Source organism: Cololabis saira, chromosome 18, assembly GCF_033807715.1.
Source record: "Cololabis saira isolate AMF1-May2022 chromosome 18, fColSai1.1, whole genome shotgun sequence".
NCBI classification, from domain to species: Eukaryota; Metazoa; Chordata; class Actinopteri; order Beloniformes; family Belonidae; genus Cololabis; species Cololabis saira.
Genome location: NC_084604.1, coordinates 42,570,149 through 42,586,841, shown reverse-complemented (window position 1 = coordinate 42,586,841; position 16,693 = coordinate 42,570,149). Strand labels below are relative to the sequence as shown.

Genomic DNA, 16,693 nt, shown 5'->3' with positions numbered 1-16,693 from the left:
CCGGTGGTGGACACCGGAAGTACAGGATGCCGTCAGACTGAAGAAGGAGTCCTACCGGGCTATGTTGGCCGGTGGGACTCCTGACGCAGTAGATAGGTACCGGCAGGCCAAGCGAGCCGCGGCTCGGGCGGTCTTGGAGGCAAAAACTCGGGTCTGGGAGGAGTTCGGGGAGGCCATGGAGGAAGACTTTCGGTCGGCCTCGAGGAAATTCTGGAGGACCATTCGGCGCCTCAGAAGGGGGAAGCAGTACTCTGCCGGCACCGTTTATGGTGCTTGTGGGGAGCTGTTGACCTCGACTGGGGACATCGTCGGACGGTGGAAGGAATACTTCGAGGATCTCCTCAACCCGACTGACATGCCTTCCACTGAGGAAGCAGAGGGTTGGGGCTCGGAGGCGTGCTCATCCATCACCCAAGCCGAGGTCACCGAGGTGGTTCGTAAGCTCCTCGGTGGCAGGGCACCGGGGGTGGATGAGATTCGCCCTGAGTACCTCAAGTCTCTGGATGTCGTAGGGCTGTCTTGGTTGACACGCCTCTGCGACATTGCATGGAGGAGGGGGACAGTACCGCTGGAGTGGCAAACCGGGGTGGTGGTCCCTCTGTTTAAAAAGGGGGACCGGAGAGTGTGTTCCAACTACAGGGGGATCACACTTCTCAGCCTCCCCGGGAAAGTCTACGCCAGGGTACTGGAGAGGAGATTACGGCCGATAGTTGAACCTCGGATTCAGGAGGAACAATGCGGTTTTCGTCCCGGTCGTGGAACACTGGACCAGCTCTATACCCTCCGCAGGGTGCTCGAGGGTTCATGGGAATTTACCCAACCAGTCTACATGTGTTTTGTGGATCTGGAGAAGGCATTTGACCGTGTCCCTCGTGCCATTCTGTGGGGGGTGCTGAGTGAGTATGGAGTCCGGGGCCCTCTACTAAGGGCTGTCCGGCCTCTGTATGATCGAAGCAGGAGTCTGGTTCGCATTGCCGGCAGTAAGTCAGACTTGTTCCCGGTGCATGTTGGACTCCGGCAGGGCTGCCCTTTGTCACCGGTCCTGTTCATAATTTTTATGGACAGGATTTCTAGGCGCAGCCAGGGGCCGGAGGGGATCCGGTTTGGGAACCTCAGGATTTCATCTCTGCTTTTTGCAGATGATGTTGTCCTGTTGGCTTCATCGAACCGGGACCTTCAGCATGTGCTGGGGCGATTTGCGGCCGAGTGCGATGCGGCAGGGATGAAAATCAGCACCTCCAAGACCGAGGCCATGGTTCTCCACCGGAAAAGGGTGGCATGCTTTCTCCGGGTGGGTGGAGAAGTCCTGCCTCAGGTGGAGGAGTTCAAGTATCTCGTTGTTCACGAGTGAGGGAACGATGGAGCGTGAGATTGACAGACGGATCGGTGCAGCGTCCGCAATTATGCGGTCGATGTACCGGACGTCGTGGTGAAGAGGGAGCTGAGTCGAAAGGGGAAGCTCTCGATTTACCGGTCAATCTACGCCCCTACCCTCACCTATGGTCATGAACTTTGGGTAGTGACCGAAAGGACAAGATCGCGGATACAAGCGGCCGAGATGAGTTTCCTCCGCAGGGTGGCTGGACGCTCCCTTAGAGATGAGTTTCCTCCGCAGGGTGGCTGGACGCTCCATTAGAGATGAGTTTCCTCCGCAGGGTGGCTGGACGCTCCCTTAGAGATGAGTTTCCTCCGCAGGGTGGCTGGACGCTCCCTTAGAGATGAGTTTCCTCCCTTAGAGATGAGTTTCCTCTGCAGGGTGGCTGGACGCTCCCTTAGAGATGAGTTTCCTCCTTAGAGATGAGTTTCCTCCCTTAGAGATGAGTTTCCTCCCTTAGAGATGAGTTTCCTCCCTTAGAGATGAGTTTCCTCCGCAGGGTGGCTGGACGCTCCCTTAGAGATGAGTTTCCTCCGCAGGGTGGCTGGACGCTCCCTTAGAGATAGGGTGAGGAGTTCGGTCACCCGGGAGGAGCTCGGAGTCGAGCCGCTGCTCCTTCACGTTGAGAGGAGTCAGCTGAGGTGGCTTGGGCATCTGTACCGGATCCTCCTGGACGCCTCCCTAGGGAGGAGTTCCAGGCATGTCCCTCCTCCCTAGGGAGGTGTTCCAGGCATGTCCCTCAGGGAGGAGACCCCGGGGAAGACCCAGGACACGCTGGAGAGACTATGTCTCTCGGCTGGCATGGGAACGCCTCGGACTCCCCTCAGAGGAGCTGGAGGAAGTGTCTGGGGTGAAGGAAGTCTGGGCATCTCTGCTGAGGCTGCTGCCCCCGCGACCCGGGAACGGATAAAGCGGGAGAAGATGAGTGAGTGAGTGAGTGAAATAAAATCAAGACGTAAGAGATAAGACTACCAGTAAAACAAATTTCCCCCATGGGGATAACAAAGATTCCTCAAGAAATAAGAAAGAAAAAAAAGGTGCAGTCTACATGTTTCCTTCATCCTTAAGTAATCAAATAACATTTAATTTTCTGTTTACAGTAGATGACGGGGGTGGAACTCTGTACAAGCCCTCTGGGCTTCGTTCCCTCCTTGCACTATTTTTTTTTTTTAAATTGTGCTAAATAAATAAATACAATACAATACAAATCAAATCACCAATTAAATGAATACCCAAATTAAAATAGTAAGCATCTTTTTATTTTTTAAATTATTTTGATTTATTCTGATCATCAAGTCAATAATACTGAAGAGAAATATACACAGACTATTGATTACATGTGTGACATCAATATGAACATCAGCCTTCATAAAGTCCATCACCTTTCTAATTCTACTCTGTATGGGGCATTGATGATGATGATGATGATGATGATGATGATGATGATGATGATGATGATGAAGATGATGCTGAATTGTAATTTATCTGTAAAATGATGAAGATGATGCTGAATTGTAATTTATCTTTTATTCTTTATTCAGATTGTGGGGCTGCAGTTTGTCAGAGATCAGCTGTTCTTCTCTGGGCCCAGCTCTGAAGTCCAACCCCTCCCATCTGAAACATCTGGACCTGAGTCACAACGACCTGCAGGATTCAGGAGTGAAACATCTGAGTGGATTTCTGGAGAGTCCAGACTGCAGACTGGAGAAACTGGAGTAAGACATGTTTTAGTTGTGTGTTCAGATGAATCTGATGTGAAAGTTGTGTTGACACTAACCTGCAGACATCAGGCTGATCTTCTACTGATCCACACTGACCATCTGACTGCTCTGAGTTCTTCTTCTCTGCTTTAGTTTCATCTTAAACTTCCTCTTCTGATTCATTACATAAAACTAAACATGTGAATGTGCCAGACAGGAACAAATGAAGAACCAGAGATGTGTCTGAACCTGGAATAGTTTAGTTTAGTTTATTTTGGTCATGATATCCCAAAAAAACAATAAAAATAAGACAAACATCAAAATAGCTTTTACAAAATTAAGAATAAAATAAAAATGACAACAAGGAAACGAATACACTGTTCAAAGAAAATCTTACAAAAAAGTTTTCAAGATACAAATAACATCTAGACTGAAAAAGGTGTAGCTGAAGCAAAGCTTATTCATTGCCTTCCCTCAAAAAGATGATTTAAACTAATTAAATAAAATCAAGAAGTAAGAGATAAGACCGTCAGTGAAACAAATGTCCTCCATGGGGATAACAAAGATTCCTCAAGAAAAAATAAAGAACAAAAAAGGTGCATTCTACATGTTTCCTTCATCCTTAAGTAATCAAACCAAATCACCAATTAAATTAATACCCAAATTAACATACTGAGCATCTTTTTATTCTTTTAATTATTTACTACTTCAATCAATTCATTCTTGTCCACGTCAGTAAAAAATATGGTATTTGGGTTAATATCAATATTCTTTTCACTGACATCATCTTTCATTTTTGGGAATAAAAAAAATGTCGTCACTCAATCAACTTTTTCAGAGAAAATGTTGATGAAGAAATGTCTCCTTAAAAACATGGAAATGATTTTACATTTTACCAAGTTCAAATTTTTACATCAAAACTCCCCTCCAATAAACTTTGACATGCATTTAATATTTACATAGAAAGACTGATATTTGAATTCAAAGTCTACCAAAACTGTTTCTGCCATTAAAAACTACATTAAACCCTGGAGCATCAATTAGTTTCTATATTTTAACGAGTATTTGGTTCAGCACAAACTCAGACTTTTCTGATCATCAAGTCAATAATACTGAAGAGAAATATACGCAGACTATTGATCACATGTGTGACATCAATATGAACATCAGCCTTCATAAAGTCCATCACCTTTCTAATTCTACTCTGTATAGAGCATTTAGAATGATGAAGATGATGATGAATTGTAATGTATCTGTAAAATGATGAAGATGATGCTGAATTGTAATGTATCTTTTATTCTTTATTCAGTTTGCAGAGCTGCAGTTTGTCAGAGATCAGCTGTTCTTCCCTGGTCTCAGCTCTGAAGTCCAACCCCTCCCATCTGAAATTTCTGTACCTGAGTAACAACAACCTGCAGGATGCAGATGTGAAGCAGCTTTCTGATCTGGTGCAGAGTCCAGACTACCAGCTGCAGCATCTCGGGTCAGTGGAGGTTGGACTCGGTTCTGCTGCTTCCAGCAGTTTTCTACTAAAACCAGTTGGTATCAAAGATCAGTGTTTCCAGTGAAGCTGCAGCTTCTCAGCAGCTGCTTTCCTCATGAAGCTGTGAGAGGAGGATGATGACAGGCTGCAGGATTGGACAGAAACACAGAGGCAGCAGTCGGCCAATCAGAGGGTCCAGATGTTTGTTGTAGACCAGTGTTGTGCTGGTGTTCACGTGTTCAGAAATAAAGGTGTATTCAGCTTCCTCTACAGTAGATGGAGGGATCTCTGCAAACACTCCTTTATCTGCTCTCTTCTTTCTTCTTCCCTCTACAGGTAGAGATGATGAGAGTGACCAGGACGGACGAGTCGTGTCCTGATCGTCCTCAGAGTTGAAGCAGAACCAGTTTGTGTGGACAGACTCTGACTGGACCGTGATGATGATGATGATGATGATGATGATGATGATGATGATGATGATGATGATGGTGATGATGATGATGATGATGATGATGATGATGATGATGATGATGATGATGATGTACATAGTTTCAGCTCAGTTTGTTTCGGTCTTCCAGTGTTTTACAAACTTCTCAGATATTCATGTATTCCAGTGGCAGCTCTTGTAGTTTTCAAAACTGCAAAATAGACATATACCAAAAAGCAGGAAAATTATGTACTAAAGTATCACATCTGTATTTGAATAAATGAAATCAACAATAGCAACATTATAATGACATGCAGTGTTTTATTTTCTGTACATACATTTTGTCACAAATTCATCAATTTAATAGAATAGAGAGATATAAGGGGTATTAATCAGCTTTACAGTATGTTAGAGCCATATATGAACCGAGTGACTATATAATTACATTTTCTAATATTTGATTTAACTGTATGTTGTATGTACGCTGTTTTTAATATCAGTCCGCAAGGTTCTTCAATTCAATTCAATTCAACTTTATTTATATAGCGTCTAATACAACAGATGTTGTCTCTAGATGCTTTTCAGAGATCCAGAACATGAACATAAACATAAACCCCCGAGCAATTATTACATAAACAATGGCAGGTAAAAACTCCCCTAGTGGGAGAAAAACCTTAAGCCAAACAGTGGCAAGAAAAACTCCCCTTTAGGAGGAAGAAACCTTGAGCAGGACCAGGCTCATCAGGGGGGACCCTCCTGCCGAGGGCCAGACTGGTGGGTCAGGGACGTCAGCAGCACAGCAGGCAGGTGGAAGCAGCAGCGGGATGACCAGAGGGGGGGGGGGGGGGGGGGGGGGCAGGCAGGCGGAAGCAGCAACAGCAGACATCCACGTAGGCAGGTGGAAGCCGCAATGGGATGATGGGGGGGGGGTATGTTGTGTATTTTGTTTTGTGAAGCTATGGAACTGAGGGAGCACACTAGTTTTGACTGTGACTTGCATGATAATATTATTTTGTCGTATTATCGCACAGTTTTGGTTTTTTGTAATTGAAAGAAAGGTTTTTCAATAAACTTTTGAAATAAGAACACGGACTGTGACGTTTCATTGAAGTATGCATCAGCTACATGCTTGAGAACTAAAGCTTAGCGTGCTTTACCAGAAATTAGACAGAGCCACACTTACACAGTAAATATGAGGTAATATATAAAAACTCATTATTTTATGTATTGTGTTCATTTAATTTAAGGGTTAATGCAAATTAACATACCACCTCTATAAAAGTAGATGGTTATATTTTATATGGTCTATTCTAAAGCCTGAATTATGGTTCTGCGTTACACCAACGCAGAGCACACGCCGTCGCCGTGACGCCGTCGTGAACCTTCAGACTTCTCCGTCACTCCATTTCTCCGTGGTGCAGTACCCCGCACGACCGCTAGTTAGCGATCTTTTCCTGAATGGTTTATACAACTTTTACGGTCACATGGAATCAAAGACATAAGGAAAACTATTGTGTAAAAAACAAAAACAAAAAAAATCACACATACATGAAGAAAAGAGGCTGAAAGTTCACGACTGATTCACGAACCGGAAACCAGAAATGCGTTGCTACCAAGCGAACCATTCACAGCTCTCCGTCTGCTTTTGTTCTGCGTCGCCTCCATGCGTAGTTACAATTTTTGGGAGGTTTTAATTTGATTTTATTTGGATCCCCAATAGCTGATGTTGGGCCGCACCCAGTGATCATGTGGACTTTTATAAATGTATATTTCAGGATTATGAATTCCAAGTGAAAGCAAGACTTTGGTTTGGTCCTGGGGCCAGAGTTTTATGACTCCAGACCAGAGAACAGACCCCATAGGGTTTACGACACCTAGGAGGGGGGTCAGGCGCAGTATAGCCCCCACAAACCCAGCAGGGTTCCCGCCAGACCTGGAGGAACAAAGGAAAAGACAACGCAAAGGAAAGTTTCTGCCAGGGAAACAGACTCCCTGGGGTTACGACACCATGGGGGTTCAGACGCGGTGGAGCCCCCAGGAAACCAGTGGAGGGTCCTGAAGGGGGGGGGGACTGTCCCTCACAGTAAAACCGCCCCCCAAGCCCAAAAGCGGGGAGCACCCAATCACTTGCCAGGGGCTGGTGACATCACGCAGCCCGCGGAACTCAAAGCCCCCTTCCTGCCCAGCGCTAACTCTCTTCTCTTCTCTCCAGCCAACGATCCGGGACGCGCTTTTGCGGTCCAGCAGCTTTAAGAGCTGTGGGAGGGGGGGTTTCCAGGAGCCGTCCAGGCCCGCACTGACCGGGCACAAGGTCCGGTCCCAAGGTCCGATCTCTGAGCGCTGCGCTTTGAACTCTCTCTCCCTGTCTTAACTCCTTTCTTTTTCCCCCGAGCCCTGTCGTCCATTCAGGACGACGCTCCGGGAGCCGAACCCGCCAGGAGCTCCAGCCTTTGGAGCCCTCGCGCAGCCCGGCGACACAATACGGGACGAGCCGACATTCCGAAGGGAGGAACCGGCCCCACGTGCGCAGCGAGGCGGTGTGCTGAGGACGCGGTCAGGACCAGAGCGAGCCGGTGTGAGGTTTCTCCGGCCACTGTTCACTTTTTCTGTGAAGTTAGGAGAGGAGAGAGACCGAGCGGCCGCAGAGATTGGGGATCCCCGCCAGGAAACTCCTGCAGGACCGCACCCGCAGGCGACGGAGCCTGCAGCTTCAGATCCGGACATCCGAGGACGCGTGAGCTGTGGTCTGGGCGATCAGTCACTGGTGTAGACCTGAATTTATGTTTAATGAAACTAAGGTGTGCATATTACGGTTATTTGTTCATTTGGTGGCGCCGTTTCGCTGTTTATCACGGTTTAAAACACCGGGAGTAACATCCGGTCTAGATTTGCACGTGGCTTAACGAGGACTCCGCCATCTTTAAAAGACCACAGGAGCGCCGTTTGAACTGTAGATGTTCTGTATCTTTGTTATTATTGCTTGATTTCTTTTTTTTTCTCATTCCATGCATTTAACTTCCATTTCATTTTATTGATTGTTGTTTTTCTAGTTAGGTAATGGTTTTGTAATAAGGTAGTTCGCCATCGGGATTTATTGGGTATTTATTTACCATCTTTTGATACCCGTATGTAAATAAATCCTGATTGATTCTTAATGAGTGGTCGTTGTTATTTCATGCAAGATTTGGTCACAAATTGATTTGTTTAAGCAGAGCCTAGTGCTCGAATTTCACCCTTCAATTACTGTATTAGGCATAAACCTTAAAATCATATGAGACTGATTTTCTGCTGTTTAAGTTATCATTTCTCCGGATTAAGGCACGGAGTGGTGTCCCGAGGATTTTATTTATCATATTGGTCATTCAATTTGATAAATAGTCGACTTTATTCATTATTAATAATTCTTGAATAAAATTATTAATAAGTCTTTGATAACTGGACAGCCAAGCTACCAGAGTTGCACAACACTGATGTAGTTTACATCAACTACTCTTCCTGGGGATCAATAAAACAATAAAATAACATGATAAAAATAAAAAATAAGAATACAGTTCAGAAATAACAAACATCACAAAAAGATTTACATAGACAACGTACAGTCTATAAAAGTACCAGCCATTAGCAAATCAGCAAATTTAGCAATTAATTTAGCAAGTAAATAGCAGCAAAGCATAGTCTTAACATCCAATCAGATATGTGACATGTGATTTTGTAGGGGATCATCACACATATACAGTGTCAAAACACACTCAGATACAGCAAGACACACCGTAAATAAATCATTTATGGTTACACTACCTTTTGTGAGCTATGTGTTTCTTCACCTGTTTTTTGAAACTGACCTTGCTCTGGGTTTTAGAAATGTAACCCGGAAGAGAATTCCATTCAGCAACAGCTCTGTAGAGACTGTTGTTTGAAATTTGTTTTTGCTTTTGGAACACAGTATTTACCACTAACTGCATGTCTGGTGGGATATGAGTGTGTGTCAGCACTGAGTGTAATGTTCATATAGACAATCAGGGATTTTCAGATGATAAATGTCTCTCACAAAGGAGATTAGGGATGATTTTAACCTTGCATCTACTTTCAGCCAGCCAAGTTGAACATGCATGCCATTAATGTTAGATCTTAACGTGCAATCAAGGGCAACACCAGCTGCTCTGTTCTGAGCCCGTTGTAGCTTCCTGTGGCAGGGTGCAGGATGGGGGCGTGGTCTGCAGGGGAGAGAGGGAGTGCGGGGGAGTGGCGCACATGTGGCGCGGCTGGTACACAGGTGTGTCTAATCACTCTCTGTGTATTTCTGTGCGGGCTCTGGAGACGGGAGAGGACGGAAGCAGAGCGGAGCGGAGGTGCAGCTCTGCTGACGGTGCTGATGCACGGAGAGCCTCTGGAGAGACATAAAACGTTTGCTCGTAGAAATAAAAACAGTTTCTACAAAGTTCCCTGTGTCTGCTGTCCTGTGTGACCCCGTAGCAACGAGACGTGCTACAGTGGCGCCCAACGTGGGGCACTATGACAGCGGAACGCAGAGGGGAAATGGAGCGGACAGTGGCGTCCCTCGCCCAGATGTTGACGGAGATGTCGACCATGCTCCGGAGCCAGGCCGAGCGGCAGACTGCCACCCTGGATGCGCTGGCCGCTCAGCAGGCAGGCCGGGGGGGTCGCCCACCCGCTCCTTTTGCGGGGGTGGCGCTCCAGAAGATGACCGAGGCGGACGACCCCCTCACATTTCTGGACACCTTTGAGGCGGTGGCGGAGGCCTGTGATTGGCCAGCGGCTGAATGGGCGGTGCGTCACTGGAGGACTACCGCCGCCGTTTTTGGGCGCTCAAGCTGGTGCGGACCGCCCCTTCACCTTCGCCCACCAGCTGCACGACGCGGCGGTGCGGTGGCTGAGACCCGGCGAGGGGGAGGGGGAGAAGTGGCTGACGCAGCAGGTGGTGATGGAGCAGTTCGTGGAGGTGCTCCCCACCCGGATGGTGGCGTGGGTCCGCTGCCATCGCCCGGGGACCCTGCAGGAGGCCGTCACCCTTGCGGAGGACCACCTGGCGGTCCATCCGGCGGCCACAGCAGCGGCGGGACCGGCAACGCGTCCCACCCCTGCGCCGCGCCAGAGGTTCGCCACGGCAGGGTGTCCGCCAACTAATGCTTCTGCTTTTCGCCCTCTCTCTCCCCAGAGCTCACACACGGTTCCGCCCGCGCCAACTGACCCGACGGGGGCCCCTCAAACGCCTGGGCAGGGTTGCTGGCGGTGCGGCCAGCCCGGGCACGTCAGGCGGGAGTGCCCGCTGCGCTGATGGAGGTGGGCCAGGTGATCCGGGTGGCCGGCCCGCCGGCATCCTCCCCGGACTCAGGAGGGACGTACCGGGTTCTGGTAAGGATCCGTGGGGGTATAAACTCGGCCTTGGTGGATTCTGGCTGTATGCAGTCGGTAATTCTGTTAAAATCCTTCCTATTAAAGGATTTATCTTATCTTAATTCACCAAAGCCTGGTGCGACCTGAGGCATTGATGAATGTGTCGTCTTGGATGGAGGTTGTGTGTGTTCACGGTGATGTGCACAAGTACCCCGTGGTGCCCGTGGAAATTAGACACAAGGGGAAAAAGCATAGAATGAAGGCTGCGGTTAGCTCCCGCCTTTTGCATCCTCCTGATTTTGGGACACGATTGGCCGGGGTTTGGAAATATGGTGAGTCAGTGTGTGGGGATGCAATCACGGCAGATGCAGCGCTCACATATCCGCACTTTGCATTGAATAGGGACAGGTTGTATCGAGTGAGCCGTGACACTAAATCTGGCCGGATTATTACCCAGTTGTTGGTAACAAAGAACCGCCGGGAAATAGTTTTCCAGGCGGCTCATTTTAACGCGATGGCTGGTCACGTGGGGTGCGACAAAACACTTGCTCGCATAATGGACCGATTTTATTGGCCGGGCATTTGGGGGGAGGTGCGCCGCTGGTGCGCCTCCTGTCCCGAATGCCAGCTAGTTAATTCCCCGGCTGTGCCAAAAGCGCCTTTGCAGCCGTTGCTATTAATGGAGGTTCCATTTGAGCGGGTAGCCATGGACCTCATCGGTCCATTTCAGCGGAGCGCACGGGGATATCGTTTTGTACTAGTCCTGACGGATTATGCAACACGTTATCCAGAGTAGTGCCGCTGCGCACCATCTCGGCAACGAGTGTGGCGCGGGCGCTGCTTCATGTCATCTCCCGCGTCGGGATCCCGAAACAGACGGACCAGGCCACTCAGTTCATGTCACGAACACTGAGGGAACTTTACGGATTGCTAGGAATTACGTCGGTTAGGACCTCCGTTTACCATCCCCAGATGGATGGTTTATGTGAGCGTTTTAACCGGACGCTTAAGGCCATGATCCGTAAGTTAATTCACGAGGACGCTCGGAATTGGGACAGGTGGCTTGATCCTCTGCTGTTTGCAGTGCGTGAGGTTCCCCAGGCCTCGACAGGGTTTTCCCCCTTTGAGCTGCTGTTTGGCAGAACACCACGTGGGGTTTTGGACCTGGTTAAGGAAAACTGGGAGGATGGTCCAAGCCCCAGTAAAAATTAGGTTCAGCACGTCTTGGAGCTGAGAGCAAAACTCTACACACTGGGGAGGCTATCACGGGAGAATTTGCTCTCAGCCCAGGAGCGGCAACAACGGCTGTACAACAGAGGAGCCAGGCTGAGAAATTTCACCCTGGGAGATAGAGTACTTGTATTGCTGCCCACTTCTAGCTCCAAATTACTCGCCAAGTGGCAAGGGCCCTTCGTGGTCACACGGCGAGTGGGGGACGTGGACTATGAGGTGGTGCGTCCTGACAGGGGTGGAGCGACACAGATGTATCACGTCAACCTCCTTAAAGCCTGGAGGGAGGCGGTGCCGGTCGCTCTAGTGACGCAGGTAAGAGAGAGAGATGAGTTGGGGCCTGAGGTGCCAAACTCGGCGAATCCAGCCTCGCTCGCTTGTGGGGACCAGCTCTCCACGTCCCAGAGGGCAGACCTGGCCTCATTGCAACAGCGGTTTGCTGATGTGTTCACTCCCTTACCAGGACGCACAAACCTCATAGAGCACAACCGGCGGTGACGGTGCGCTCACGTCCCTATCGTCTGCCTGAACACAAACGCAAGGTGGTGAAGGCAGAATTGGACGCCATGCTGGCAATGGGGGTAATAGAAGAGTCCCACAGTGGCTGGTCTAGTCCCATCGTTCTGGTGCGCAAGAAGGATGGGTCTATATGCTTCTGTGTGGACTATCGCAAGGTGAATGAGGTGTCACGTTTGGACGCAGACCCAATGCCTCGGGTCGACGAGCTCCTGGATCGGCTGGTCACGGCTCGCTTTTTCATGACGCTGGATTTGACCAAGGGCTACTGGCAGATTCCCAAGTCTCCAGAGTCTAAGGAGATCACGGCTTTCTCCACTCCGTACGGTTTGTACCAATTTTGCACACTTCCATTGGGCTTGTTCGGGGCACCTGCCACGCTTCAGCGTCTCATGGACAGAGTGCTGTGCCCACATGCTGCATATGCGGCCGCCTATCTAGATGATGTCATCATCTACAGTGACAGCTGGGCGGAGCATGTGCGGCAGGTGGGTGCAGTGGTCAGTTCACTGAGACAGGCGGGGCTCACGGCCAACCCGAAGAAGTGTGTGGTTGGACGGAGCGAGGTACAGTATCTGGGGTACCACTTGGGGGACATGCAGGTGCGTCCCCAGGTAGATAAGACAGCTGCGATTGCGGCCTGCCCAAGACCCAAGACCAAAAAGGAGGTTAGGCAGTTCTTGGGGCTGGCGGGGTATTATCGGTGGTTCATTCCGGACTATGCCGACCTGTCCAGCCCCCTGACTGACCTGACCCAAAAGGGTGCCTCAGATCCGGTCCAGTGGACGGAGCGTTGCCAGCAGGTGTTTGAGAGGGTGAAACAGGCCCTCTGCGGGGAGCCGCTCCTTTATACTCCTGACTTTTCTCTCCCTTTTGTTCTGCAGACTGATGCCTCGAACAGAGGGCTGGGGGCCGTTTTGTCCCAGCAGGTGGAGGGGACGGACCGCCCCGTGCTATACATCAGCCGCAAGCTGTCGGAGAGGGAGGTGCGGTATAGCACGGTGGAGAAGGAGTGCCTCGCGTTACTACCTGCTGGGACGCCCATTCACCCTCTGGTCGGATCACGCTCCCCTCCAGTGGCTCCATCGCATGAAAGATACCAATGGGCGGATCACACGTTGGTATCTGGCTTTACAGCCCTTTAATTTCAGAGTGGTTCACAGGCCGGGGGCTCAGATGGCGGTCCCTGACTTCCTCTCCCGCTCCGGGGGGGAGTTGGCTAGGCCGGACGGTCCCCGGCCTGAGTCAGGCGATGGGGGTATGTGGAAGGGTGCAGGATTGGGGCGTGGTCTGCATGATGGGGGCGTAGTCTGCAGGGTTGGGCGTGTTCTTCAGGATGGGGGCGTGGTCTGCAGGGTTGGGGCGTGGTCTGTAGGATGGGGGCGTGGTCTGCAGGGTTGGGCGTGTTCTTCAGGATGGGGGCGTGGTCTGCAGGATTGGGGCGTGGTCTGCAGGGGAGAGAGGGAGTGCGGGGGAGCAGCACAGGTGACGCGGCTGGAACAGCTGATGCTGCACAGCAGGGGCGGATCTAGGATGTCAGGAGATCCGGGGCTTAGCCCCAGGGGGTGGGGGGCGGGGGTTACTCAGGTGGTGAAAATGTGAACAAAAAGCACTCGACAACAAATTCAGACCGTTTTACTCCGGTGCCATCCTCTTCCGGCGCCGGAGGGGATGGCAGCAGCGGTGATTTGGTGCGTGTTACTTTGTCTCTTTTTATTTAATAATGCAGCTTTCTGCTACGACTCCGATGCTCTTTCACCAGAGAAGAGCTGATGAACATCAGAAGAACAACTCCAGCGGATTTATTTCCCACTTTTCTCCTTCCATCAGTGGAATTATTGGACATTCTAGTCAAAGGTGCGATCACCTTTGTTCACGCGGTGAAGCGCAGGAGGAGAGGTAAACGGGCAGGCGCGCTCGTGCGTCTCCGCCGGCGCGGACGCCGCACACCTTTTACCTGGCATATTTCTCTCCAATGTGCGATCACTTTGCAATAAAATGGATGAACTTCAACTACTAGTGGGGAAGAACAGAGACCTCTCCTCATCCTCCGTTCTCTGCTTCACGGAGACGTGGCTGTGTGGTCTCATCCCGGACTCTGCGCTGCAGCTGGCAGGCTTCCAGCTCTTCAGAGCCGACAGAGACGCGCAGCTCTCCGGAAAAAAGAAAGGTGGAGGAATCTGCTTCTACATCAACAACGGCTGGTGCAAGGATGTGACAGTGATGCAGCAACACTGTTCTCCCGATCTGGAAATTTTTATTATAAACTGCAAACCCTTCTACTCTCCCCGTGAGTTCAGCTCATTCATCCTGGTCGGCGTTTACATCTCACCGCAGGCCCACGTGCAGGATGCTCAGCGCGTGCTCGCCGACCAGATACTGAACGTGGAGCGGACAAACCCGGACTCCTTAGTTACTGTCCTCGGTGACTTTAACAAAGGTAACCTCAGCCACGAACTCTTAAATACAGACAGTTAATTAAATGCCCGACCAGAGAGGGAAACATCCTGGATCACTGTTACTCTACAGTGAGCAGAGCCTATCATGCCGTCCCCCGAGCTGCACTGGACACTCAGACCACCTCATGGCCCACCTGATTCCAGCATATAAGCAGAAATTAAAGCTCTGCAAACCTGCTGTGAGGACTTCAAAGCAGTGGACCAGGAAAGCTACGGAGGATCTTCAGGCATGTCTGGACTCTACTGACTGGGATGTTTTCAGGACTTCTTCCAGCAGCCTGGACGAGCTCACAGAGGCTGTTACATCTTACATCAGCTTCTGTGAGGACAGTTGTATTCCAACACGAATCAGGGTTGTTTATAACAATGACAAACCCTGGTTTTCTTCTAAGCTCAAAAGGTTGCGGCTGCAGAAGGAGGAAGCGTTCAGGAGTGGCGACAAGGACAGGCTCAAAAAGGCACGTTTAGCAAGGAGGTGAGAGCAGCTAAACGTCTGTACTCTGAGAAACTACACCAACAGTTCTCAGATAACGATGCCAGCTCAGTCTGGAAGGGACTGAGACAGATTACAAACTACAAACCCAGAGCCCCCCCCTCCATCAACGACCGACGCCTAGCCAACAACCTGAATGAGTTTTACTGTTGCTTTGACAAACAAAGGGACAGTCCTGATACCATCCCCCCGGACTGCATTCACATTCCCCAGTTCCATTCCTCCAACAGCCCCCCCCGCCTCCCCAGCAGGGGCTGGAGCCTCTCCACCACTTCACACCCCAGAGGCCCCATCCTCCACCCCCCCACACCACTGCCCCATCCTCCACCCCCCACACCACAGCCCCATCCTCCACTCAGCTCTGCTTTTAATACCATCATCCCATCTCTGCTCCAGGACAAGCTCTCCCAGCTGAACGTGCCTGACTCCACCTGCAGGTGGATCACTGACTTCCTGTCTGACAGGAAGCAGTGGGTGAAGCTGGGGAAACATGTCTCTGACCCTCGGACCATCAGTACCGGATCCCCTCAAGGCTGCGTTCTCTCTCCTCTGCTCTTCTCCCTGTACACAAACAGCTGCACCTACACAAACAGCTGCACCTACACCAACAGCTGCACCTACACCAACAGCTGCACCTACACCAACAGCTGCACCTCCAGTCATCAGTCCGTCAAGCTCCTGAAGTTTGCGGACGACACCGCCCTCATTGGACTCATCTCTGATGGTGATGAGTCCGCCTACAGGGTGGGAGGTGGGACCAGCTGGTGACCTGGTGCGGTCAGAACAACCTAGAGCTCAACGCTCTAAAGACAGTGGAGATGATAGTGGACTACAGGAGTAACGCAGCCCCCACCTTCCCCCCTCACCCTGTGTGACTCCCCAGCAGACTCTGTGGAGTCCCACCGCTTCCTGGGGACCATCATATCGGGGCGGCAGTAGCTCAGGTGGTAGAGCGGGTCGTCCAATGATCGGAAGGTCGGAGGTTCGAATCCCGCTCTGTCCCAGTTTGCTGTCGTAGTGTCCTTGGGCAAGACACCTTACCCACCTTGCCTCGTGTGAATGTGTATGAATGTGTATGAATGTTGGTGGTGGTCGGAGGGGCCGTTAGGCGCGATATGGCAGCCACGCTTCCGTCAGTCTGCCCCAGGGCAGCTGTGGCTACAATGTAGTTTACCACCACTGGAGAGAATGTGTATGAATGAATAATGATTTCTGTAAAGCGCTCTGGGTGCCTTGAAGGGCGCTATATAAATCCAATCATTATTATTATTATTATTATTATATCCCAGGACCTCAAGTGGGAGCTGAACATCACCTCCCTCACCAAAAAAGCACAGCAGAGGATGTACTTCCTGCGGCAGCTGAAGAAATTCAACCTGCCAAAGACAATGATGGTGCAGTTTTACACGGCCATCATTGAGTCCATCCTCACCTCCTCCATCCTCACCTCCTCCCTCACCTCCTCCATCCTCACCTCCTCCATCCTCACCTCCTCCATCACCGTCTGGTACGCTGCTGCCACTGTGAAGGACAGGAGCAGCTGCAGCGTATCATCCGCTCGGCAGAGAAGGTGATTGGCTGCAATCTTCCATCTCTCCAGGACCTGCACGCCTCCAGGACCCTGAAGGTGCAGGAAAGATTGCAGCAGATCCCTC

General features: G+C 50.4%; 1 protein-coding gene across 2 annotated transcripts in view; it reads left to right on the top strand.

Annotated features, from left to right (window-relative positions):
* Window positions 1–5,804, top strand: part of LOC133464925 (NACHT, LRR and PYD domains-containing protein 12-like) — a 34,097-nt gene extending 28,293 nt beyond the window's left edge. For both annotated transcript variants that reach the window (XM_061747131.1, XM_061747132.1), the window contains 3 exons: window positions 2,917–3,090; window positions 4,385–4,558; window positions 4,895–5,804. In XM_061747131.1, the coding sequence (XP_061603115.1) occupies window positions 2,917–3,090; window positions 4,385–4,558; window positions 4,895–4,898 (352 nt within the window). In that variant the 3' untranslated portion in view covers window positions 4,899–5,804. The remainder of the gene's footprint in view (window positions 1–2,916; window positions 3,091–4,384; window positions 4,559–4,894) is intronic.
* The last annotated feature ends 10,889 nt before the right edge of the window (window positions 5,805–16,693 follow it).